This window comes from Neopelma chrysocephalum, unplaced genomic scaffold (assembly GCF_003984885.1).
Source record: "Neopelma chrysocephalum unplaced genomic scaffold, ASM398488v2 Primary Assembly neopelma1_64, whole genome shotgun sequence".
Lineage (NCBI taxonomy): Eukaryota > Metazoa > Chordata > Aves > Passeriformes > Pipridae > Neopelma > Neopelma chrysocephalum.
In genome coordinates, this window is record NW_020897721.1 from 6628721 (window position 1) to 6656336 (window position 27616).

General features: G+C 39.0%; 1 protein-coding gene across 1 annotated transcript in view; it reads right to left on the reverse strand.

The window, feature by feature from the left end:
* The window catches only part of ADGRL4 (adhesion G protein-coupled receptor L4), a 77471-nt gene that overhangs the window by 12843 nt on the left and 37012 nt on the right, over nucleotides 1–27616 (reverse strand). The window contains exons 3-13 of the mRNA XM_027683184.1: nucleotides 23918–24070; nucleotides 17037–17192; nucleotides 16465–16535; nucleotides 14628–14795; nucleotides 14361–14544; nucleotides 11997–12113; nucleotides 10705–10898; nucleotides 9256–9426; nucleotides 7542–7745; nucleotides 6536–6756; nucleotides 6377–6443 (exon numbers count right to left, since the gene is read on the reverse strand). Of these exons, the coding sequence (XP_027538985.1) occupies nucleotides 6377–6443; nucleotides 6536–6756; nucleotides 7542–7745; nucleotides 9256–9426; nucleotides 10705–10898; nucleotides 11997–12113; nucleotides 14361–14544; nucleotides 14628–14795; nucleotides 16465–16535; nucleotides 17037–17192; nucleotides 23918–24070 (1706 nt within the window). The remainder of the gene's footprint in view (nucleotides 1–6376; nucleotides 6444–6535; nucleotides 6757–7541; nucleotides 7746–9255; nucleotides 9427–10704; nucleotides 10899–11996; nucleotides 12114–14360; nucleotides 14545–14627; nucleotides 14796–16464; nucleotides 16536–17036; nucleotides 17193–23917; nucleotides 24071–27616) is intronic.

The following is a 27616-nucleotide window of genomic DNA, read 5'->3' on the forward strand; positions in this document are numbered from 1 at the left end:
CTGAGCAGGACAAGCATTTTCTGACTCAGTTATTATTTAGCACAGCAGGTATTGTTGTTGCTGAGCAGCACTGTGGTTTGAACTAATCTGTTTCCAACAAAGTTGCAGACTCAGTCTTTAATGCCACTATATAATTCATTATCTCCACTTCATCCACAATGGCATGAGAAATGCAATGGAGACACCTTTAACTGAAGCCACAGAGGGGCTAATGAAAAGGGGGCTATTACTCTTTAATAAAGAATAATAAAGCCATTGCTAGTCCCTGTAGGAAATTTATTTCCACTAAAAAGGCAGACTGAGGAACAGCAGTGGATATAAAAAAATGTTTAAAACAGCTATTTTCCGAAAAACCTACAGTAAATGGTAGAGTATATTTTTCTCGTCTATCTAAGAAATATAACTAGGCATTTATCACAAATAACCCTCTGGAAAAAAAACCCACAGAATTTTCAAAGCATAAATATTCACTAAGAAAATGTGAGATGGTGTTATATTTTGTTGTGATGGAAGTCAGAGGTCAAGTAAATTTTTGTTAGTAATTCTTAGCATATCCAGAAATAGCAAGAGTAACAAATATGAGATGCTTCACTGAAGAATGGGGATGATAAAGTGAGGAAGCCCAAAGACACAGTGGATTTGATTGCACCAGTGTGATGTGACTGACCTCAGACAGGTTGCTTTTTTAAAAATTATATTTTTTTATTTTAATTTGTTTTTTTTTTAAGTGGTAACAATGGACTGTCAGACCACGTTCAATATGGAAGCTTGGGAAAATGTAAAATCTTAAATTTTTTTTAGTATTTCTTTTTCAATAAGAGAGATGTTTAGTTTGAATAGCCTATATTAAGTCCATGAAATTTGTGAATATATGAGAAAATAGCAGAGTAATAGATTTGCCAGGAAATTTTTTCTGCATTCATTGCAGCAGTATTACTAATCCTGAATCAACCTAAATCTACAGAACTGAATAAGTATTAGAGCTGTCCAATAAGATTTGATAAATGCACGATTCCATTAATTTTACCTTTTTTTGTTGAATAAATTATTTGACAAATAATGGTAAAATTCATCAAATAAATTATCTGATGAATGTATTTTTTAAGTAATCGACTGGCTCTAATGAATATGCAGGCAGTTCCTTAATGAAAAGCATTACTCTACTGTTAGCCTGCTTTCATCACTCATATGTCACTTTTTTTTTTGTATTTTGCAACTGCAATCTGTATATTTTATTCATTTACCCATTCATTTATATGAGAAAGGTTCAAAACAGTATGGTTAATCAATCATTGCAGTTTTTAGAATATTTCTGCTTTACAGTTGATTATTCATTACATTTATTAAAAAGGGCCTGGATTTTCTGAGGACAGCGCTCCCAAGAATTATTCTTGGCTTGTGTGCTCCGAGTCAAGTGCACGAGAACGCTCTGAAAATTGCAGGGTTCATTTGTAAGCCATTTTTTAGAGTTGCAAACACTACAATTACCAATTGTTTCAAGAAACTGGGACTTGAAGCCAAGCCAGACACCTTCAAAGTCCCTGAAAACACTCATTAGGGGAGTAAAACAAGGAACAGAGCAAAGGAGCTATCTTCTCACTGCATAGCACTGGGATGTTTGGATAAAAGCCACCCAGAGGATTATTTGGATGATGTTCAATTTTGGAAACGCTCCAACCTCAGAGAGCGAGTCTGTATTTTGTCATTACAGAGGTGATCCCAGCAAATGATACTGATGGATTTACACTGTCAAATGGCAAATTGCACCTATTAATGTTACTACACGTCACGCCTCTGAGTGCTGGCTCCTCACAGAGATGTGCCAATTTATTGTGGCAGTGGTGGCAACAACAGAGCCTGCAAATCGTGCTTTCATGGGTGACCTGGAACTTGCTGCACAAATCTCAGCTGAACAGATTTGATGGGAGAAAGTTGTGGGAGGCAGGTATGTTAGAAGGGTTGGCCATGACTGCACTTGGAGTTGCAGCGGTTCCCTTCCAAATTTTCACAACTGCACCGTTAATAGTCTTTGGCCAATCCTTCCAAACACCATCATTTCTACTGCCAGTGGGATAACTAATATATAACTGTCCCTCAAATAGGTACGTAGGTACAAATTGGCCAACAGGTCCAAGGAAGTGATTCTGCCCCTGGACTCAGCACTGGTGAGGCCACCTCTGGAGTGCTGTGTCCAGTTCTGGGCCCTCAGCTCAGGAAGGACATTGAGGTCCTGGAGCAGGTCCAGAGGAGAGCAACGAGGCTGGGGAAGGGACTGGAGCACAAGTGCTGTGAGGAGAGGCTGAGGGAGCTGGGGCTGTTCAGCCTGGAGAAGAGGAGGCTCAGGGGAGACCTCCTCACTCTCTGCAACTCCCTGACAGGAGGGGGGAGCCAGGGGGGGGTTGGTCTCTTTTCCCAGGCAACTCTCAGCAAGACAAGAGGGCTCAGGGTCTTCAGCTGTGCCAGGGGAGGTTTAGGTTGGATATGAGAAAGAATTTCTTTGCAGAGAGGGTGCTCAGCCATTGGAATGGGCTGCCCAGGGAAGTGGTGGATTCTCCGTCCCTGGAGGTTTTTAAGATGAGACTGGATGTGGCATCAGTGCCATGGGCTGGGAACCACAGCGGGGTTGGATCAAGGGTTGGACTTGATGATCTCGGAGGTCCCTTCCAACCCAGCTGATTCTATGATTCTAAGTGGAAGGACTTATGCTGTGCCCACAGAGTTTAAAAGATGAAGTTTCCAAAAACACCAGTGGTGCAGAATAAAGCCCTTACATAGGTCTGCTTCCACTCAACAAACTCTGATACCAGAGGTGGGCACAGCCATGTTGAAGTACTCCACAAGGGGAAGGTGTTTATTATTGACTCATGCTCATCAAAACTGCAGCCACATTACCCTGGCAGCAAATAGTTATTTCCATTCTACACATTTCTTATTACAGGGAGATTGTTATTGTAACAGTGCATTACAATAGAAAAGAAAGTGTTCTAGGGCTTCTTTTTATTCTCCTTTTTTTTTTTTCTTTTTTTCTGTACCTTTTATCTCTGGAGTTTATATTTGTCTTTGCCTCAATCAGACATGGGTTGTGCTATGTGTGAATGTTTGTCTCTTAAAGCTTGAGATAAACTCACTTTTCTATTAAAAAGTTTAAATACTTGTTATAAATAATTTCTCCATACTTGTATGCTTTGATCTAATCTGCTGCATAGTTTTAGGTAAAATGGTTGTGGTTCTAAAGATTACAAATATTAGGAGGAAGAAATAAGTTGTAGAAATTATCTGCAGCTTGCAGCTTGCTTTATAAAGGTTTAAAATGCCCTTTCTTTGCTAACTCCATCTAAAGAGCTTTTGACCCACTCCTTTTCATGTGCAGTCACCAATCTAATAACAATAATAATAATTTTTAGATGGGATCAATAAGTCCGTTGCTTTGCACTTAAGACTTCTAATAGAACCTTAATATTAATAAGCAAACACCTTCAGAAGTAGTGTTTCTGCTTAGGCAATCAGAGGAGAACTTAATTTGTACTCCTGATAAACACTTAAGCTCCCTGTGCTTCATTATTGCTGCAGATTTACAGTGCAAGAGCGTGTTTGAAGCAATGTGCCCTGAGACAGATAACCCACTGGTACAGGACTGGTTCTGTTCTTCATCATTTACATGCTGTCTCAAAGGCATATTATGGTATAATCCAAACCACAAATCTCCTGGGCCCCTGCTCACAGAAATGGAGAATACCATTCGGGGACAAGGGCATCTGTCCTGACAACGAGTTTAATATTTTTGTGCAAGAATCAGATTTGTGGTGAGGAGCTCTCCAGAGATTTGGTATCCACGCTCTCCAGACTGCCTTGGAAAACCTGCAAATTCAGTGCTATTAGTAAATGAAGCTCAGGATTAGAGGTAAGCTTGAAGCTGCCAGATTTTTCAGCTTTCAGTATGAGGGTTGCAGTGTCCTATCTGGTTATCCCAGAACAAAAATGACATTTTCATTTCAGAGTCCTTAATTAGTATTTGTTTTTCTCCTTTTTCTTTAATTAGCTGTGGGCAGGATGAAAATATAGGAGGAAGATCAGCTCCTGGAATTAAAAGGACTTCCTGAGTGGCACTACTTTGGAAAGAGTTTAATCTTTGTCATGGTGGTGCCCGTGCAGTCTGCTCAACAGGACTGGACAATGGAAACAGAATCACCACAGCAATGTGCCTTCCACAGAGAAGAGATCTCACACCAACTTCATCTTCCAGCATCAGTGCCTATTTTCATAGGATTTTCCATATTTTACCTAGACGATTACTTGGACAGAGCGTGGGCAAACTACCTAGCTCCCTGCAGTCTTTGAAAACATCCCTCTTGCATTTCAGGCTTCAGTTTGCTATCACTCCATCAAAACAAGCTGTCCAAACCCTCAGCACCCCCCCCCCAGAGCAGCTGAAGCAGCTTGCTGTAAGCAGGTTGCCTTTTCCCCCCGGGTCTAGCGGTGCGTGATTACGAAGAGACAATAATAAAGGTATGTGAATACTGTGAAAACGAGTTTGCACAAAATATTTCTATAACACACAAAAAGTAGCTGAACAACCACAGGATTCTTTGCTGTCCAGCTACAGCTCTTTTGTGTGGCTTTACTTAGGCAAAGGAGTGAGGGAAAAAGAAGAGACTGCCTGGCTGCTCTCCTCATCCATAGGATGCATTGGCACACAGGCCTGTATCAGCTTCTATCACCTCTCCTTTTTCTTTTAATTTTCAGGGATTGCTGGAAGATCTGGAGTGCTCAAAGAACAGCTACAGGCCTCAGAGCCCAGCTTGCAGGATTTGCCTCTGCAGCCAGGCAGACTTACAGCAAAGCCACTGCAGAGCTGCTGTGTCCCCGAGATCCCCACCGGGCACAGCTCGGCTGGAGCTGTAAACAAGGTTACAGATGCACACACTTGGGGTGTTTTGTATGCTCTGATAATGCAGTTTTCTCGTGCTAACCATGCAGGGATACATCACAGTGCATAAATCTTCACTTGAAGGTAGATGAGGAACAGGAATGAGAGAAACAACAGAAAAATCCCCGCCCTGCTGCCTCCGTGGAATGAAGAGGTAAGTTTACAGGAAACTGTAAACTTAAACCTAAAAATCCTAAGAACTTCCTAATAAAGGATGATGCCTCCCCATGATTTTGTTTTACCGTGGCAACCTGCTGGCCATCAGGGCTATCTGAACCCAGAAGCACTGAGCCAAGGGAGGTCACAGTGTTTCACCCCTCTCCAAATTTGCTGCTCTCACCAGGAGGGTGAGATGGGGAGGCATCACCTCGCACTTGCCCCTGGTAGGCTGTACCCAGCTGTCCCCAGTCTGCAGCAGGAATCTGGGGGGAGTTCGACCAGAATTATACCTGATACTTTATCAAGCTTTGAAATGTCTAATGCCTTGAAAGAAAAAAGTTTTACTACAAAGCTGTATGTGTTAGGCATTGCCACTTCTCTTTTTTTACAAATCCTCACATTCTCACCAAACAGCTTAAAAAGCAACAAAGGTTTATAACTGACTTGACCACAGATGTCACGAAGCCTCACCATTGTACCTTCTCCTTCTGTTATCTCCAGCTATTGCCAGATCACTGTCAACAAAGTCATACACAATAATGCCCCATTACAGCTGGAATGGTTCCTTAAACTTCATAGCACTTAGAAGTGCTCCCAAGGCCCCAAAAACATCTCGGTTCAGAATTGAACATATAATACCTGCCAAATTCGCAGGTTTGAAACCACTTCCAATAAGAATTAAAAAGGCCCTCTTCACAGCTGAAATAGGGCTATCAATACTTGACTTGTCTGCCCCTGTGAAATAGTGGGTTCTTTTCTCTGACGTCGCAATTTAGTTCAAAATGGCTTTGATGATGACAGGGTACATGCCAATGATAAAACCACAGAGATGACAGTCTAATCTTACAAAGATGACCGATCACTGATAAGAGATTAAGTCACACAACATCTGAAAAACCAGATTATCTGTCTGCTAGGATAGTGCCTGTGCACACCTCCTGCTGAGCCATGCTGAGATGCCAGCAACATACAAAGATGCTTCTCTGTAAAAAACAGAAATGCTTCACAGAATTCTTCAAGCCATTGGGATAAAAGAAAGAAAGTGAGTAAGAAAAAAACCCCTCTGATATTACGTTGAGCTTTTTTTGTCAAACAGTCGTTTTTCAGACTAGTAAAGTATTTAGATGTACAGCATATAAATAATTTAGAGGCACTATAAAAGGGACTAAATTAGTCAATTCTGCCCTATAATTAGCACTCACATCTATGCTGGCAGTGGGTGGGTGATTATTAAACACCTTTTATTATCGGTTTTATGTACTACAATAAAAAAATTAAAATTATACTTACAAGAATTATTAGACATGCCGGTCCTATAAAACTCCATATAAAGTTATTCTTAGTGCTGAGCCAACATCTGAAAATTAAACAGCAGAAAACGCCTTGAAACGTGCTATTTTGATTATTTGGGGCCAAGTGGGATGACCTGGACACAGAAACTGAACTTACACTTCCGTGGTGCCATAGTACTTGTATCCCAGTGCAGCTGAAATTCCAACCACCACGGCTGGGCTGACGTAGCCAAAGACATAGAAATTCTTGTGCAGGAAGCCCTTGTTGTAGATGACTCCCACAACTATCAGGTAGAGGTGGATGCCTTCAATGCACATCCAAGCAAAAGCAGCTAGAAGGAAATAATGGAGCAATCCAGCAGTAATTGAACAGAAGAGCTGGAAATTCAATCAGAGAAACAAGAGTCATAATTCTATTAATGTGCCTTTGTCAAGATATTATAATAGTACACACTCAGCAACCGAGTGACTCTGAAGTGGTGACTCAGCAGCCCATTTGTAATGGTTGACAAGATCTGGGCCTACACCCATGAGTACACTTGGTCATTAGTGTTTTCTGTAGCAACTTGCAAAATAAAGATAAAATAAAATAAAATAAAATAAAAAAGATAAAAAATAATTCAATTTTTACAATTGGTATATGTCTCCCCAGAAAAACTGTATAAATGATTTGACAAGGTTTATCCTATAGCTGAGTAGTCTACATGCTGATCTACAAAAAGCCCATTTTTAAGATTTTGATCACAGTTACATTGCTATCACCTTGTAATTGCATCACAAGGAGTTATTTCTGAAATAACTTTTGTTACAAAAATGATATTTTTCAATCAATCAATACTGGAATGCTACCTCAGGGATAGCAGCTCACATTTCTTCAATTAATTTTAAATCCTATTCAGCCACTTATAGTAGGGGTATTTTGATAATTTATGCATAATTTTATTTAATCTGCGACTCAAAAATCAACAGCTCAGCTTTCTGAAAAGCTCAGAAGAAGGCCCTGCTGCCTTAAATGACCATTTTTTATTTCCTGGTACTGTGCTGGGAAGTCGGGGTCACTGCTGTAGGTAGGAAATGTGGGTGATTATTACAGACAGGATCACATATTATACTGTATATTTCCTTTGCAACACAAAATCAAGACACGAGTGAAAACTACCCACCTTATTATTGTTCATATTAATTCCAATCAGAAAAATAAGTTCCGCCAGGAAAAGGCTGCAGCAGAGGTTTTTGTGGATTGTCGTTCTAGTGCTTTGAATTTCACTGAAGAACCAGAATGTAAAAATGCACATGGAGAGGCAAATCAACGAAATAATTATTCCTAGCTGAGTGATTCTTGTAAGAATGTTATAATTTGTAACACCCTGGGGGAAAATTATAATATAGTATTTAAAAGAACAGCTTTATACCTTCTCAAGAAAAGACCTCATTCTATAATACAGCTCTTTTATTCTTTTCTACAAAATATTAATCAAAGTTGTTTGTAGAGTTTCAGTGGAAATGAACACTTTGGATAATCCAAAAAGTACTGGGGTTTGGTGAGACAGATATAATTCTAGGGGAAATTAGTAATAAACTGTATATATTCTGCTCTTGCATTTTCTGATATTTCTTAACAAAACTTTTTATTAACATCAGTATCTCCTAATAAGATTTTCAAAATCAGATCATTTTAGTGAATGACAAATACACTGGCAGTGGGACATATATTAATATGACATGAACATTTTCTAATATAAAAGGACTTATCACAGCAGTGACTTAGATAAGCAAAACTGAATAACTGTCTTACTGAATTTGCAACATGATCAAAACAAGGCTCTGAAATAACAATCACTTCAAGCAAATGCTATTCCAGATACATAACGTGAACGTTCTCCAAAGAAACACAGGATATTTTAATAGGGGATGTGAATATTTTCTGTGTAAGAATACAGTTTCTTTTGCCTCTTGCTATTGTCACAAAGAACATCAGAAATACGTGACTGCACATCAGCAAAAGGAGAGCATTCAGCTGGCCATGAAATGTCTCTAAGTATTTTTTTCTTAAATAAAAGATCAGAGATTATTCACCTCCCAGCCTTTCCTTTCAAAATAACTATATAAGTACCTGCAAAGGTTTTAAATTTGAACTGGAGACTTAGGATGCTATTTAGCAAGCAGGAAACAGCCTCTATCAGCATGAAACTCACAGTGTGAGAGAACTGCCTCAATAGAGTATATTCATGCTAATATTGTGCTTGCTGTCAGTTCTGTTAAAAAGCTGCCTCCTGAGGCAGGACCTAAGCTCCTGCAGATCCCCACTGAGATCCTGGAAATCTGTGGGGCTTCTTGATATAAGAAGGACACAAATTGAGTGGTCATTCTCCCAGTTTTGTGCCGGTTGTGAGTGTCCACGTTTAATAGTCATAAACTTCAAATTGATTATGCCGCTGCAAACTCTCAGGAGAGACTTTTAAGCAGATTTTTAGATGCCAAAGTCAGACAAATGGGTGGTAAAAGTTTTGTGAGAGAGAAATTCAAGGCCATATGGTTACTGACCACCAATGAATGGCAGATAAATCCCACAGCAGTCTTAAAGTGGGATTTAAAATGAAAAGCAATGCTCCAAAAATAAGCACAACAGACTGTGTGTTTGGAACAAGACACTTTGCTGCATCACTGCTCTGTAATACTGCAGAAAGGACATAAGGAAATTCAAACACATATGGGAGGAATTTTGTTTGCTCCGTGCACAATAAATTGCGTGTTTGCTGAATAAAACCAAGAGACAACCTAAAGGGGGAAGGTACGTGGGTTGCACCAAAATAAAAACACAAGGAATGAAAACAGGGAAAAGTATCAGGTAAAACACTAAATTAAAATGGCACTTACAACAGAGCCACCTGAGGACATCAAAACAGCAAAATGAGTCAGATGATTACATTTGCATGAGATATGAGTGGAGTTGGAATGTGTCAGCTCACAGCCTTCTGTAGCCCAGTTGCCATTCATTGTGTCCGCCGAGTAGTTCCAAAATGCACATTTAATGTCTTTATCTGCAGTCTGGAACAGAAACAAGATGTTTTACTGATGGCAAAAGGCAGGATATTTCCCATCAAGAGACCTTTCTTAGGCTAGCCAGAGCAATTCATTAAAAATTGTTTGTTGCCATTGGAAGGTTGGGAAACAAAAGGCACATTCTGCAAGGCCTGTTCCAAGCAATTAAAACATGGAAGCTTTTTATCCACGCAGCTAAACCCCCACCAAACATGCAGTCTAATCAGATTACTGAACTCTTCTGGCACCTGCAAAGATGTTGGAATTTTTACCTACAGAAAACGTTGTTAAATATACGCTTGCACCTGCTGAACATGGACTAAACTCCAAGGTTAGAGCCACATTGCTTGTCCTACTCATGGGCCATTCCAAACCAGCAGTCCAAAAACTGAGACTTATTCTGTTCATTTTACAAAGTAATCTGGGACAAAGCCAGGCTCATACCACACCTGTTGTATCACCTGCCATACAACAGTGATGAGCAAGACCATTAGTATTATTTAGTACAGTTAGTGCTCACTAAATCCAGTCAAAGATAAGGTCCCCACTGTACTATAGGCTTTATAAATATATGTAAATTTAAATACGGGTGATTTCTAACTCAGAAGGCAAGTAACAAGTTTAAAAGCTGTGTAACCAAGGTCAGAACCTTGTCTCCCCGCTCACCTCCCTAGAGTTGTTTTCTTGTTAAGTTTCTGGTAATTCCTTGTGCTATGTAAGGTGATTCTTCACATATTAGTGAAGCCAGCAAAAATCTTTATTTGCTGGAAGTAAACCTCTCAGTTCTAAATAAATGTGTTCAGAAATAACAAAGTTTCAAAACTATAGGTTCTGCTATTCCCCCCCTAACTGCAGGTTAAATTTTCGTGTTAACTTTGAAGCATTTCTTCCCTTTTTTTGGTATACATGCTTAAATGTGTGATAAACTTTCAGGAAAAACCCCACCTAAATACAGAACAGTCAAGATCCTGTGATGTTCTCTGACTCAGGCATCTACATTTTATCCATACTACAACCCAACAAAGATGATATTGTTGCCCTTATTTTAGTCCCAGAGCAATTTTCCTCTGTATCATATTTAGTATATATTGTGCTTAGGATGTCACATTTGAGATTAATATTATTAGAGTAATAAATGGCAACCTCAAACCAGCAAACAACAGAATCATGTCTCAGTTTATCACACGCTGCAGGTGTGGTTACATCACATAAAATGATTAGCTAATGCTTTGTTTTATTTGAAGCTGATAATAAAAAAAACCAAACAACAAAACAAACCCTTACCTTGGCATACTTTAGGGTAAATGTTATTTTCTCGAGCTCATAGAGCGTGGGTGGGTTTGAGCTAATTGCAACAGCTATAACTGATGAGCTCACTGTCTGTCTCTGCTCTGAAGGATCTTTTGAGGAGTGGTTTTGAGGTGATGAAAGCAAGGAGCCAATATTGCTGTACCGCAGAAAGACAACAGCGACCGTGCCTATCAATCAAACACACCATGTTCACTGCTTTGTGGGTTTTTTTATAGAGGAACAAAATTGAAGACATTAAGGAAACAATAAACAATAGACATCATTGCTGCTGTGGCATAAAACATGCAAAGCAGATGGAACCTTTGTGGAATACTTATAAAACTGTTTTAGGGACAATGAAATATAGCTTTATTTAAAACAATGTAACTGGCATTAGAAATAAAATTGCGTGTTTGCACTGGAAATATTAGAGATAAATTGGAGATATGCACATATATTTTTCCTAGAATAACATATGCTTGCTGCTGTTCTGCAACTGGTTACACATATGGTGTCAGGGCTTACCAACTAAAATGTCTCAGACCTGAGGTAAATATTGGACCTTTCTGAAGTACCTGGCTTGCTTTGACTCCCGTTACAGTGAACCCACTGTGGAAGACAACTAAGGAAAAATGTATTTTAAAAGATGATCTTAAAAAATGTAGTGACTTTCTCCCTGGTATCAAAGTAAACCACAATTTTAGATACTGATAGGCGGGGAGATACAGATTAGATGGAAGATGAAGATTTAAAAAATCTTTTCTGTGTTTATTGTGAGGTGGTTTAATTCCAGAGCTGTTTAAACACATTTATTTATCTTAAGTGCTGACAGTAGTTGTAAGACCTTTCTGTAGCACTCTGAGGTCCAAGTCAGACCTGGGTCCTGCTGGTTTTGGTGCTGAAGATTGCATGTTCTTGCCCCAGTAAGCTACTCTCTAAATGGAAAAGATGCACCAATATTTGGAGGAGAAGTAGCAGAGAGAGTTGAAGGGGCCACTCCAAAGTCATACAGCAGATCTATGGCTGAGCAAAGGATAAAGCTCAGGTACCAACATCCAGTGTGAAAACTCACTGGATACTCACTGTACCACTGGAAATGTTGGAAATATCAGTCCTGAGACAATAAAGGGGCAGGAGAAATGGTGAGAAAAATCCCTTGTCTCCTTTGTGGTTAAGCAGTGCTGAAGTTCAGTCTTGGCAAACTGCACATCTGGTTATTTGCTAGAGGGTACAAGTCTATCCAAGGTGTTTATTAACCCCCCTACTCTCTAACCTTTGTTTCTTACCATTAGGATGAGATTCCTTTCTCTTCTTTGGCGAGATCTTTATGTAATCTCCCCCGGTGTAAACGTGAGGGTGAATGTGTTTCATGTGGTGTGAATCAAAAGCAAAAACCTTGAGTGCTGTAAAAGAAGAAAAATGCAGTGCAAATCACAGCTCCACTATGGTCTACCATAATTTACAGTTGGGTTAATAAATGTGTTATTGGATTGCATAATTACTGTGAATTTGAAGAATACATCATTGTGCAAAATATCTCAAGAAAAATGCTATTAGTATAACGTGTTTGTTTAAACGTCTATGTTTTTTTATTTTCATGCATACATTTTGCTCTCATACTTTTTACTCTTTCCATGAAAAATATGGTCTCTTATTTACCTTGCCTTAAATTAGGTACTGGAAAAAACAATGTAGGTTACTTTGGGAAGAGCTATTGCTTTATTAAAAATGCATTTCTGAAAGCAGCCACAAATCACAATTATAAAAAGCAAAGCATAAAATTCTCCACTGAATACTAACATTTGATAAAAGCCAATTTTTGAAGAGTATATATTTTATAGTTATCTATCCACGCTACCAAATGCACATTGCACCATGAACTAATGATGTGTCTTGTCAGAAAGCAAACAAACAAGCATCACCCCTCAGGACAAAAACTACATTAGAGGCCATTGAGCTCTTAACTTGCTTCATTACAGTGCTGAGTTTCAATCACCCGGGATGGGAACAAAAAAAAAAAGTCAATCAGGCCTTTTCCTTTTTTAAAACAAAACAAAAAAACCAACAACAAACAAATCCAAAACTTGACTGATGGAGGAATATCACTAAGCTAGACCATCTGCATTGCTTATAGCACAGCACACAAAAATAATATGAGCTATTCAATAGACCAGCTGTCAGAAAATGTTTGTCAGGGCATAAGAAATAGTTTTATTTGGCTGGAGTTTTGAAAAGCTCATAGTTCAAGGGCTTGCACCATAAAAAGCAGTGGAGAGAGAGAGAGACGTAATGTTGTAGGTCTTGTCCCAAAATAGTTATGTGTGGCACATGAGACCTGTGGCAAATTTATTCATGCTGAAAAACAATAACAAAAAGTGTTGGTGTTTGGGTCCAATTTGGAAATGAGCTCACACACAGTTTATCATTTTAGAACAAAAATAAGCAGAAAAAATCATTAACCTTTCAATATGGAAATTCCTCCCTGTTCTCTTTATCAGCTCTTTCTATCACCTTGGTGGCTGATACCCACAATGCCACCAGAACCTGCACCTGAATCCTCTCCTCCTGACCTTCCCAGCCTCAGCTTCCAACAAGGGAGTTGGGGAAGGTGGGGTGAGGGGAGTGAGGAGCAGGGAGCCTTCACAGGCAGCACCTGGCACTGCTCTGCATCTGCTGCAGACCCAGAAGTGCCCTACACCAGCTTAAGTCTGATTCTACAGAGCCCATGCCATGGAAAAAATCCCATTCCCCCTATTTTTCATCACTCTGTGTGATTTATTTTCAGAGAGGTGAGGGAAGAACTGGTGGTTTGACCTGTCTCGAGACCACGGGAGGAATCTTTCTCATGAACTCATTTTCTAAAACAGCAAGCCAGTGAGAGGCACTGAAGGACTGTGCTAAATCTGAAGTAAGAAATCAGATCACATGCAGTTTGGGGACATTCAGAAAAATAGAGATGAAAGTGTGGCCATTGACAAAGGAGTCAGCAATGCTTTATTAGGATTTTCAACAGTGGCTGGTGTTAGCCTTACTCTGCTCCCAGTGAAGGAATGGTAAAACCATTATTGCCACAGGAAAGCCAGCAGCTATTGGTGGGAAGACACCAGCTCACAGGTAGAAGGTAGGAGAGCAAAATGCTGCAGTTGAGACCAAGCAGTTCTCCTCCTGTGGAATTCCTCTTAAAATGAGAAATTTCTGTTGACAGAAAGCCACTCAAGGTTGAACTCACTAAGTACAATCCTTATTCAAAGTTCACTTACAATACCTTCACTGAACGAAAAAGAGTAAAAAAATCTGTATAGAGCAAGTCCAATTTTCATTCCACTGGTGTTTTTTATGCATAGGTTAATTTTGTGCTTAGAAAAAGGATCCAGATTCACCATGAGTGTGGCCATAATGAGAGATTGAAAGAGAATCTGAAAACAACTTCCCACAGACTCCCATTTTTTTTCTGGGCTCTGGACTCAAACGTTCAGCCTTTGAAAATTATGATACCCACACTGAAAGTCAGGTGTTAGTTATGAAAATCATACAAATTAACACCTGTGTCTTTCACACGACACCGTCTCTAATCTTCATAATTGCGCTGAAAAACTCCTCGGTGCAACCCACATCTAAAGTGTACCTTGGATTAATTTTCTTTATCTTACCTATGTCACTTGCATTAGCATCTAGCTGTGTTGTCTTTTTGAAGCTCTGTGACACGAGAAGTGTTGCCTGCTCTGCAGTGTGCAGCAGCTTAGTCAGGCTCTGCCTTTGGTTGTCCACAGGAAGAGCTTCCCAGACTGGAAGTTTGTCCTTTTGTAAAAAATTGTTCACGGTGTTGACCAAAACCTGTAAATAAAAGTTTGAGAAGAGTCAGGCACTACCTGTGGAACGAGGACAAAGCCCACAAAGCCAAGGCCTGACCCACTCACGTTGATGGTGGTGTTAGGAAGAGCTTCGCTGTCGGAGTCGCGCGCGGCGTCCCACGGGGGGTACGACAGCGCTTCCACGTAGGAAACCACGTCCACGGGTGAAAGTGGGCCCAAAGTGTTTTTATTGATTTCCTGCAGCATCTCCAGAGGTGTTTTTAAGTGACTGATCTGAAAAATGCCAGAACTCACGTATTAATAAAGCAAGCAAACTCGTATTTCTGCGGTTGAAAATAAACCCGGTGCGAACGACCGATTTCTGTGAATTATCACTCTGGTTTTTAAGGCACTTGTGCATAAAACCCCCCACTACTTGAATCAGCAGGTTGACCTATAAAAATACTGTCTAGCATAACCCTAACCAGTCATGTGCTATCATTACACTCCCTTTTCCCTACTGCAGCTCAGTTTTATTTATCCTGATGTCCCAAAGTGAATTAGTAAATGTTCTGCAAAAACAATTCAATATCAGCGATATGATCATTCTGTTGACTTTTTAATTAAATTTTAACTGAAGAATTGGGAGCAGATGTACAGTATTTGTATATTTTTTAGTGCTTTTTTTTGTCAAGTGCAAATTATAAAGAGCTGGTTGAGTGGACTGTAATGCCTATTTCACCTTCACTGCTTCAGCTTATGAAATGCTAAATGCACTTACATCAAACAACTAGTTTAAAAGTATAGGCAAGAGAGGGTGAGATGAAGATTAAGCTTGCAAGTTTCAGTCTCGTGGCTGAATAAGAAAATTCTTAATTCAGAATACTGAAATCTAATCAAAAAACCTCCAACATCTGATTTTGTATGATCCATAATCTGTCTGCTGCTGAGCAGCTTTTACAGGCCTTGCTTTGTCTTTAACTGCAACTGAATAGACCTAGAGCACAGGTTAAAAACCAGGCTAAAAATCTGACAGTCATTTACATGAAATTAAAGTGTTTTGACTTATTAAGTTTAGTTTAATGATACACTTAAAAAAAAAATCTCACTCTAAGATCCTACTGTGGCATTACCATGCCTTTGCACCTAAGTGTGATAACCATATATTATATTTGATATAAGTGTTACATTGCAGGTAAACATAGAAAACATGTTAACACCATGTATATATAACACTAGGTTAATAACAGTCTTTAAATTAATATCTTTCTGAACCCAGTAACTTCAGCAAGTTGCTTAATATCAAATCCAAACATATACAGTTGGTTTTAAATTATTTATGCTTATGCTTCATTTATCCTTTAAAAATAGACACTAATGTAGCTGCAGACTAATGAGTAGTGCATTAACTAATATATTTTTTAATTTGCTTCAGGAATCTCTGTTTCTGTGAAAAAAAAATGAGCCTGGAGTCTTTGTTTCTACAAGTTCTGTATCACTTTACACAATATGCTTTGAGGAGTAAATAAACCAGCACACCAAGTTGTTATGGCTCCCTTTTCTATTTAGTCACTTGTTGACATTACTTTTGCAAGCTATCTTGCTGCCTTTCCTTCTGAACAAGCAAATAATTGCACATCAGTAAATGCAGCAGTGTGTAACTTCAGAAATTACAGAAACAGCTGAGTGATTACCACACTTCTGAATTTTTCATGCATCATGATTCACTTTGCTGGAAACAGAACATGCAGATTCCCAGCAAGTTATTATCATGATTTGAACACACAACCCAGTTCAAATAATTTGAAATTATTGAAAAGACTTCTGTAAACATGCTTAAGTTCAATTGTATGCTCCAAGTCCTTGTTAAAAGCTGTTTAGGAACGATTATAATTGAAATAGCAGTTTCAAAGAGAAACAATTAAAAGATTTGGAAATTAATCTATAAACCAATGCTACTTACTCTGGCTAAAGTTCTATTAACATGTTCAGTTACACAGTCTTTGAATGACTCACACTTGGCCTTTGGATTTTCTGTGGAAATAAAAGGAAACTAATTATGCATTGGATTCCACGCAATTATATTCAATATAATCTAATTGTAAAAGCTTTTGTTTAAGTCATTCCACAAACCAACAGTATTCTGAATTTATGCACATAAGGCACAGCACCCCATTCTCAAACTTCAATTACAAGGACTTTATCTTGGCCAAAGTTACAGCACTGGATTGGACTGTCCCCTTCCAGGGGACTTGGACAGATGGAGTTAAGAGACAGCTCAAATTTACAGAAAGGGACACAGATCTGACAACTGTGAGGAGATAACTATTATTTCAGATGGGTTTCATTACACTGTTTAGCAAAAATACATTTACAAAATTATTCTATTCTCAGGAATTGTAGATGCAAAAAAAAGATGCCCTGCCTCTTTTTCATGTCTTGCTGATTAATCTAACTGAAGATAAATAGGCACTGGTGGGTTTCTCAGAAGATGTATCTCTATAATAACACATAAACCTTTATAATATCATGTACCTTGGCAGGAAGTGCCATCATTTGGCTTAAACTGCAATTTTCCTGTGGATGGTTGATAACCTTCCTTACAGGAGCAGCTAAACCCTCCATCCACGTTTTCACATTTTGCATGATCTCCACAGGCAACAGTTCCTCCGTTGCTGCACTCATCTACATCTGCAAATATCGTGAGAAATGGAATTTTTTATTAAGTATTTACAGGCTAACACCTTGCTGTTTTGTTGATAATAGCACCACACACTACAAGCAGTTTCATAATAAAATTTCATGTAATAAAAGAAGCAAAAACTAAAAATGTGCTAATAATGGCGAACCCCCCTGCCAATTATAATACTTACAGATTAGAAGGATAAATCATAATTGATCATATTTTTATACCACCACTTTTATTACTATATAATACTACATTGCTCATGTTTTAAAACCATATTAATTCTATCATAAAAAAAGTAGTTGGCATGATGCAAATCACCTGAAACCCATTTTTCAGAGATTAGACTAAATAGATTTTCTCAGCTTTATGATTCAGTTAGGAAAAGAAAAAAAAACCTAAACCTGCAGACTTTTCTTTTAAGTTGCAGCTTTGAAAAGATGCTGCAAAAGATCACTCTATCTCATTAATCTAAGAATTAAACTCTGTGCCCTTTAAAGTGCTTGGCATGTCTTTTCTTTTTTTTTTTTTTTAAATCCATGTTTAAATTACATTTGCCTAAACTGTATTTTGTGCTTCTAAATAGTTTGCTATTAGGCAGACAGGTTCATTAACTGGGTGGGGCACAGTCCAACAGTAAAACCAATGAATTCCAGTAAGGGAATCCATGAATTGATCAGTTTAAGGGAGCTGGGCACTAACTCCCTGGCCAGAATACAGATTATTTTGCATTATTTGGTTGGCTGAGGATACAGATCAAATAACTCAATGGAGAAAGTAAACTGGGAACAACACCAAATAATTCTGAAGAATGAAGTAATGGACTGTGAAGTGCTGTGCTGGAAAGGAGAAAAAAGTGAACAGCTCTGGGAAACGTATATCTGATGAAAAGAGTTGAAAAATGAAGAAGTGATACACGAGCAGGTTTAAAGGTACAACCTGAGAACTGAACTGAAGGAAAGTAAAGGTAGTGTGGGGAATGGATTAACCAGAGAGGGCAACAAACCAAGTTAAGAACTGGTATGACTCTTAATTTTGGGAAGAAATTGGTGAAAAAAGGGGAAGTGATTAATGGATCAGTGGAGGAGAAGAGCTGCCTGAATTGACAGGAAGCCTCTGCACCCCCAGATGGGTGTCAGGAACAGACAGACAGAAAGCAGATCTGGGGTGGCTGGAAATGCACCACTGGGATGTAAAACTAGTTTCACACTCTGCTTTTGACACAGGAATCTTGGTGGTTTTCAAAAAGGAGTAGAACAAAAGGGAGCAATTGAAGGGTATTATTGAAAAATGGAAAAATGAACTGTATGTCTATGGGTATATCTAAGGAATGCAAAAAAACCACCTGAAGGATATGTGGGGGCAACCTGCCTGTTTGGACAGCATTGTTTGTAACTTTGGAGAACATTCTTTACTAATGGTTGTGTGGTTTGATGTTTGGTTTTTTTTTGTTTTGTTTTTGCTTTAGGGCTTTGTTTGTTTGATTGATACAGGGCAACACTTAAATGAATATAAACTATAAATAGAGTGTCCCAACATTTCTTCTGCTCACAATCCTAGGGCTTTTCTGGGGATTCAGGGTGATGGTTGAGGTCCCACCTCACTTTCATATATCTGTGTTTCCCAACGAGCCTTGGGCTCTGATTTGCACCTCATATACTGTATTTTAAGCCTGAGCTCCAGAAGCTGCCATGGAGAAGCCATTCAAACTCCTGCAGGGACAGGAAGGATTTGTGGGGCTGGAGGTGCATTTGCTCTCCCCAGCACAACCACCACTGTTCTGCAGGGACAACCAGCAAGGAAGCTGTGTGTTGGAATGGATTGGTGCCAATATGAGATTAAATTATGATTATTTGCATCAGGGCAATAGTTTGTTTCCATATTTAATGCCCCAAACTGCAAATGTTTCTCTTTAAACCACTGAGTTTTGCATTATCCACATTGGTATGGTTTTTGTGACCTCAGTATTCATAATCATGGAACTAATCACGTTATACATGAACCAATCTGGCAAAAGGGAAGGAAAAAAGTGTGATATAGTGCTACACACAGGATACCTCATAATTAAATGCTGTCATTTAAAGACATAAGGCTGAAGTTCTTACTCTTGGCATTTAAATAACCTCGCACATCAGTACATTATAAATCTTTGTTCAAAACAAGTGGGTGCCTGTCCCTTCCTTGTTGTGTGACTGTGCAAGACAGAGAAACTTTGAATGAATTGAAATGGCAAAGGTGACAATCACAACAATGCCAGTTTGTAAAAGGAGAACAAACATCAGCCTCAGACCAAAGGTTTCTCTGGCCTTGTCAGCTCCATGGAGGACACGTACATCTTAACAACACATTCAGCATGTAATGCAGTGCAAAAACACTAACAATTCATAACAACCTTTGCTAAAACTTACAATAACTTAAAAATAAATGAATAACTATTTGAATGCTTTTCAGAACACCATTGCTAAACATCAGGTTTCTGTGGGATTTTACTGATGCAAATATTTCGAAGTTATGACAATATTTTTTGCTTTTCAGTAAAAAAATTATTTGCCAGTATTGGGCAGTCACAAGAATTACAATTTTTTTTGATTATGTCAGACATTAAGTGTAATGGAGATTTAAGAGACAAGATTATCCAAAACAACAGCAGAAACTCAAGCACCACGGCACATCTCTGGCAGTGGCACAGCTATTTAATGTCTGATAGAGACACTCTGTTGAATATATGCAAATAGACTCTCTGCAGTTGAGTTGCCCATATGGAACGAGTCCATATCACGCCTATCTAATTTACTGTTTCCAGAAGAAAAAAACCCAACTTCTGGATGACAAAATTAAAAGGCAACATGCCTGATCTTGCAAGGTACTAATCAGCTTCATATCCCTTTTAAATCAATGAGATTGTCAGGGGCAGCCAACAATTCGTGGCAGTTACAAGAACGCAGCTTTTAAGATCCCAGGAGCTTTGAAATGCTGTGTGCAGGAGCTGTAAGGCTTTTGTTTCTTTGCATTTTTGTAGTTATGCCTTTTTAACCAAACAGGCAATTGGACCACACGCAGACAAACAGCTTGTCAGTGCTTTCAGCAACCCAATTTCAGTGGGGCTTTGGGGCGAGGATCTCAAACGGTCCTCCTTGATCTGCTGTGGGAGCAGGAGTGGGGCTGCCAAGGCTTGCAGGAGCAGTCTTCACAAGCAGCATTCCTGAGCAAAGGTTGAGGACCAGCAGCTTTTTAAACAGAGGAGCATTTGCCACAGCACCATAAAAAAAAGCCCTGGCCTTTCAGTAAATATTCAAAACAAATCCTGGAGCTGAACTTTGAAGCTTTCATAGCAGCTCCAATCAGAAAAATATTATCACCAGCACCACTTAGGCTAGTGTGAAAATAGATTTATAACCTTTTATTTTATTTCTGTGCTTTGTCACTCCTCATTTACTGCAGCAGGCAAGGAAATTCCAATTAAATTAAAAGTACTGAGAACAGTTATTATGTTCAGTCTTGCCAATTACAGGATTGTACCTACATGGCTTTGATTCTTCACCAGTCAGTCAAGACAGCTTGATGTCTGCATTATACCTTCTGCTTATTAGTAGCTTGCAAGTGATTGAAAAGTCCAGTTGCAAAGGACTGGATGTTCCCTCCCCGTGTCTCCACACTGTGGAAGGCAGGGGCACACACAAAGTAGGAATGAAAAAGGCTGTGAATGGCACAGCTAAAAGCAAAAGGCAGCAGTGTGGCACAGTGCCAGATCCCATCCACTGGACGGCTCCCTGGTCACAGCAAAGGATGGGATGGAGAACGGGTGCCTTCCCAGGGCTCTCACAAATACCTGAAGGAAACTAATAGCACGTTCCCAGAAAAAGCAGAGTGGCGTGGATGGCACTTTCATTTTACAGAGGGCCATTTTCGTGTTTTTACTCTGTTGGCTGGGGTGAAAAAAGCAGGTTTTTATTCCGCTTTTTTATCTGCAGCCGAACATTCCGTAAAATGTGAAGTCTGAGGGAAAGCACGGCTCTCACACAAATCAAAAAATGGATTTTAATAGCTCGCTTTTGTGACATCAGAAAAATATCATCTTCAGAAATACCACATCTCTGCATTCTTATTTTTTCCTTCTCCATTTCCTTTCTTCTCTTTTCCTCCCTTTCCCCTCCTACCCTCCAGTTCCTCCTCTAGCTGTATGTTTCTTTGTCATCTCTTCACCAATTCTACCTGATAACATGGATGAAAAACTGCTGACCCTCAACTCCAAACTCAGCATTCTGGTTGGATTAAGGGTGAAGTGACACTTCTCAAAGCAGTTGTCCCAAGCTTTCTTTGGATCTACTGCTTTGAGAGGGATAATCACTTTGTACTTAGAAGCTTATTGTAGTTTCCAGAGAGGGAGAGGGACACAGGTGTGCTCAGATGGGCTTTGAAATGAGCTTTGCACAGACACAGTGATGTACCAGACTTGCACTGCTGGGAAGTCCAGACAGCTTTGATGGCATAAACAAACAGGCTGTGTAATAGCATACTCCCCAAAATTCAACCACTGTATTTTGAAAAAGTTACTGCCAGGTACATATATATACATATACATACATTTAAAACAAGATTTAAGACTTTGAAGAATCTAGAAATATATTGGGGCCCTATAAACTTGGGTAGGATGAATACCTGGGAGCTCTGTGCTGTGATTTGTGTTGGATTCAAAAACTTTGGATATGAGAAAAAGCAAACTGGTAGGTTGAAACAAAAGCCTTGGGCTGACAGAGACTGGGAAAAAACCTCCATCTAGAGTCCAGACAAGGATCCATTGATGTCATGGGTTTGGAGTCCCCTGCCCAAGCCCTGAGAAACCATGCCCTGATCTCATCAAACCTGTGCAGAAAACCTTTTGTGTTTTATCTCTCCCTTTGTGTTACCTGTTCCCCCCTGTAAAATCCCCTGAGATAAAATGCATTTTTTTTCCCCATGAAGTAATTGTTAAGACCCCAAAAATTTGTTAATCTGGGTTTTTCCCTTGTGTTATCCTTGTGAAAGCCCTCAATTTTAATAGAATGAATATGCAACCCCCCATGTTGAATATGTAGACCCTACACCCTTTAAATATGAACTTGTAAGTCCAATAAAGCATTCCAGCTTCTTGCCTCCCTGGGATCATCTTAGTTTTATTGACCTCTGCAATTTGTACTGGATAGCTTGCACTGTATTTACAGTGACAACTTTGGTGTTTGCTCCAGCTGTGTGTAGTACACCCTAAATACTCAACTCTCAGCAGTTTGTGTGTAAGGCATATCTACTACTTGTAGCTGGTCCATTGGGTACAAAATATCCTATTATTGTTTCCACGATAAAGGATAAAGGAGGAAATTAATTGTGGATCACAAGGTTGTCTTTAGGACTCACATCTTGGTAAAGTAATTGGTACACTTGTTTAATCAGAAAAGGTGCCCACAGGTAATTTTTTTATTTCAGTGTGAGTTTGGAAGCTCTTGGTTCCTCCATATGGATTTTCAAAAGGAAGAACAAAAGTGCTAAACTAAATCCCAGCAGAGGATAAAAAAAGATCAATCTGCCCGCTAAAAAAAAGAGGGGGGGAAAAAAGAAGTTATCACACTAATGGTAAAAAGTTAAAGTGAGACAAAAACAGTCAGAGAAATAACTTGGAGGACAAACTACTGGAGCTGAGGAAAGGCTGAAAGGCAAAAATCAAAACCTGGACCAGAAATGGTGAGAATATTTACAGCTCAGTGTGCTAACAGCCTCCATCCAGGCTAATTTAAGAAGGATTCATAGCAGCTGGATAAAGCAGAGCACTTTTAGATGGATGTGAGCAATGGGCAAGAAAGGTCGATTAGATCACTTTCTGGCTTAATATGCAACCATTCTGCTGATATTAAGAGCAGTAAGAAGAGAGGTTGTCAGCACTCACAAGCTCACAGGAGACATACCTAGAAGGAGACACATTCAGCATAAAGGTGTAAAGGGCAATAGATTTATTTCTCATTCTCTCATTCCCTGAGGACTCTTGCAACATACAGAGAAAATTACCAGGAGTTCGAAAAAAGAGAAATAGCTACAGTTCTTCCATTCAAAGGAAATCCTAAAGGATTGCATGGTTGTTCAGAAATAACATTTTTCCAGAGAACTTTTCCTCCTCTTTAGTCTCGAACATGTTCCATCCAATGCTACAGAGAGAGAGGCACGGGAGGTAGGATAACTATTGATCTCGCTCTTTGCTTTTGATCAGACTTGAAAAATTACCAAAAATATCCCAATCAAAGTTTCCAAGCAAAAGATATTTGAAGTATAGTAGGTCAAATGTAGAGAGAACTTTGCTGGTCCAGAGCGACCTGAATGCAGAATATTTTGTCACTCTGCTTTGTTTTAAGAATATCATCAGTTAGCTCACAGATCAGTGAAACAGTGGCATAAATGGGTGAATTGAGGATTTTTATATTGCCTTAACTCTATATTCATTGTGTAAAACTGTGACATGTGGATTTAAATATACTGCAAGCAGAGTCAAGATGGAAGTGGTACTGAAAACAGCTGCAGTGTTGTCAGTGAGAAGTGTGGGCCCGAACCGGAATATTAAGCCTGTACCAGAGCAGATTATAGGAATTTTATACCCAGACTCCAAACTTCCCAAATATGAAAGCATTTTGCTAGATTTCTATAATTACCAGAAGCAATAAGAGAAGAGTGACAATGTAAAGGTAGCTGGCAGACAGTAACAACTCACCCACGCAGGAGGTTCCATCGTTAGGTACAAAAGTTTGTTGACCATTGCTGGATTTGAAACCAGGCATGCACATGCAGAAATAACTTCCCACCGTGTTGGTGCAGTTGGCATGCTCTCCACAAGGCTGAGTAGCATTTTCACACTCATTATCATCTGTCAAGACATAAATTACAGAGAAATATATTTGCATTTGGCGATTGAAGGGAGCGGCGTCGTATAAGCTTAATTTGGCTCTGGGCTTTTATTTAAGTTTTTTGAATGCTGAGCTGGCACTCTTGGTGTTTGTCTATATATAGTTTTCCCATTGCCAAGGATGTAATCAGGTGTTCAGCAGCACTCTTCCTGCGTGAATCAACAAATGAGGAAATCAGTGGGATACTGAAGCGAATGGTTTAATTGGATATACACTCGGAATAAAGGATTGAGACAAAAACATGTTCTGCCATGGTTGTATTTGATAACATTTTTTCCTATCCAAAAATCTACAGGTAGAGAGTCACTCTGAGGATGCATCTGGGAATTTAGAATCATAGAAAGCAGAGCTCAGAAGGATATAAAGAAGTCCCCCCTTCATTCCCCAATGCCAAAGCAGAATCAATATATCCAAATGCACATTTTTATGGCCTGTTTTTAAAGATCTTCTGTGGTATTTCTCAGCAGTACCAGACAACAAACTTACAAATTCATCCTACTGACTGACCTGAGTCCTCAAGTATATTGTTTTTTCTTAATTATCACAAAGGCCTTAACAAAGAGATGAGGAAGATTCATGGCTTGATCCTTCCCTCTCAGCAATTGCTGTGCAAGTAATCATTTTGTACCTGCAAATTTACAGCATCTATTTTATGTGGGTAATCCCGTGCCCCCAGTGGTGCACCACAAAGGAACAACAGACACAAGTTTGAAGACTATGTCATCTCTGCAGAGCCTCAGCCTGTGCTGTCACTGTGAGCACAGGGATCAAAGGTCAAACAAAATCATAAACTCCTGCTCCGAACCACACAGTTGATCTTCTGCAATGACTCAATAAAACCACTTCCTCTCCAGAAATCTTCCAAGGTCCCTGTTGTCTATTAAATAGTTTTCAGGTCAAATTCGAGAAAAGTTTCAAAAGCTTTCTTCTCCAGGCACGCTATATATCAAACTGAAACACTCACAGCACTGATAATTCCATTTTTCCAATAGCCCATTTCTTTTAAGGCACCCCAAAACTTTGAAACAAACAAATCAATGAAAACTCTCCCAAAGAAGCACTCTGGGTAGAATTCTCTATTTTCTACATCGTGAGAAAGGAAAAGAGTTAAAGGCTTCCTGAAATCTACTGGGATTTTTTTCCTGTTCTCAAAGAAAAAGGTACTCATAACATGATGAATGACAGGAAAGAATTCTAACAGGGAGAGAAACAACGATTTATTGCAAAAGAGAAATGATTAAGGAGCATGACAGGGGAGAAGAAATATGATTTCAGAAAAGGCACCCGAGGATGAGTTTCAGAAAGGTGCTCCTGCTTCCTGATGGTCAGTGTTCTCATAAGATCTTTACAGAGATAGTGTGCAGATAAGCAAAATGTCATGTAAGCCAGGGCAGTGACAAGATTAAAGTACAGCAAGAGGCACAAAGCGTTGCAGGAATACATTTCTGGAGCATAACTTAGTCACAACCCCCAGCATAATTCTGGAGTAGGATTTTTTTTTGAGATTTGAAGTCTGGCATGATTTTGAATGTGACTCAGTCGACTCAGACATGCAAATATCAATTCAGAACTGCAGTTGTCCTCGGGGGAATTCGGGTCAACAGTATCAAATGGATTATGCTCATTAAAACTCAAATTGAATGTAATTTAATGAGGAATCCAAGTATAAAAGCGCTTTGCCAACACACGTCAACAATATTTATTCTACAGCTTTGGTATTCATGAGAATACAGCAGAGGACGGGTATAATTTGGATCTTAAAGAGTGCCAAAGTAAAACCAAATTAGCTTAAGTGGAATTATGATAGGGAGGAAACAGTGTGGTGTTGAACCAAATTCAAAAGCAAAGGCATAAGAAATTGAAAAAAATCTGGCGTTGCAGAGACCAGGTCCCAGAACACTTTACAAACCTTGATAACAAGGTCCACTTCTAATATAATTTGTGTGTGTCTGTTTGACTCCCTTGCAACCCAAGTTTGCTCCCAGACTGCAGCATTTAATGACAAAGAAAAGTGGACTACCCTGTTACAGCTGCCAAGTCAACTTGGTCTTGGGAAACATTACATATTCTAGAAAACAATATGTGCTGACTGTGAAAAGCTCATGGGATGGTAGCCATGGAAGATGAGAAGTAGAAGGACACTGATTATGGCAAGGCTTGATTCAAAGTAGAGCAATAACAGAGCTAAGGAAGCTACTTGTGACATGCAAGGACTTTCCTTTTGGATTTTTTTTCTAGGAGTTCAGCTGTAGTCCTCAATAACCAGCAATATTACCTTTTTCAGGTGGTCCAAAGGATTTATAAGCAATATTAAAATGATTCATACAGTGGTTATAAATATACTACAATTATGCCTAAATAACTTCACTGGATGATTGGTGTTTTTCCTCAATATTTATGATGGCTGTAAGGGGTTTAATGGTGACTATATTCCCTCAGTAAGCTTGTTTATTGAGAGAGCCTTTCAGATAATTTGAGAAACCTTTTGAACATTGAAGGAACAGCAGTAACTTACACTGCAAACACAAGAATGAATATTTTAAAGAGTTAAGTTTATATGAAGCTTTCTTTTCACTACTCCCATGGTCTAATGTAATACTCAGCAGACCCTGCTGGGGCATAATTTACTGGACCACATCCTGCTTCCATTGAAATTAATGACATAAAAGTCACTGACGTCAATAGGCTGTGGAAAACTACTGGGTTAATGAGAAAAGCAAGTGAAGAAGAAGTTTCCAAGAAAAAAAAAAAAGGGAGTTTCATATACAGTCTATCTAAAGTGTTTTTTTCACACAAAATATTACACAAGATCAAAAATGATGGCAAAAATATCATCGAGTTCTCTGTGTAAACAACTTGAATTTTTTATTCAGACAACACTCCAGTGTGAAGCCCAGGGGCTTAAAGTAATTTTCCAAATTTTGCATGATTTATAATATTATTGGATTTGCGATTTAAAGGATGTCAGGGAAAAAATAACGGGATTTATAGATGAAAAAACATTGTGTTTTTTTTTTTTAATAACAAAATGTTCTGCCTATGCAGAAAGGATACTTTAAATGACAGCACTCATATAATCCACCTGCTTTGTTGCTACCTAATTTAACTGTGCCATGTGCATTCACTGGTGCACAGGCACTCATTGAATACTGCAGGCAGTATCTCAGGAATACACATTCCTTTAAATATGTTTTCTTTTTTCTCTCCAGTAAATGATGAAAAATTTGGAGACTTTAGAGACAAGATGGCCAAATGACAAAGTTAATTATCATGGCTAAATGGTAATGCTGCATTCAAGTTTGATACAGAAGGCATTTCCTGAATAGCTGCACTGCCTTAAAAAATGTCAGTGGGGGTGTGGGGAGCAGGTTTTTGGGATGGTGGGTTTGCATGATTTTTTTTTTCTATTTTTTTGGTTGGTGTTGGTTTTTTTGTACACACAGGAATGTGTACCTAAATATTGGTAGGATGCTTACATGGTACAATCGTAGAATAAAATCAATTTT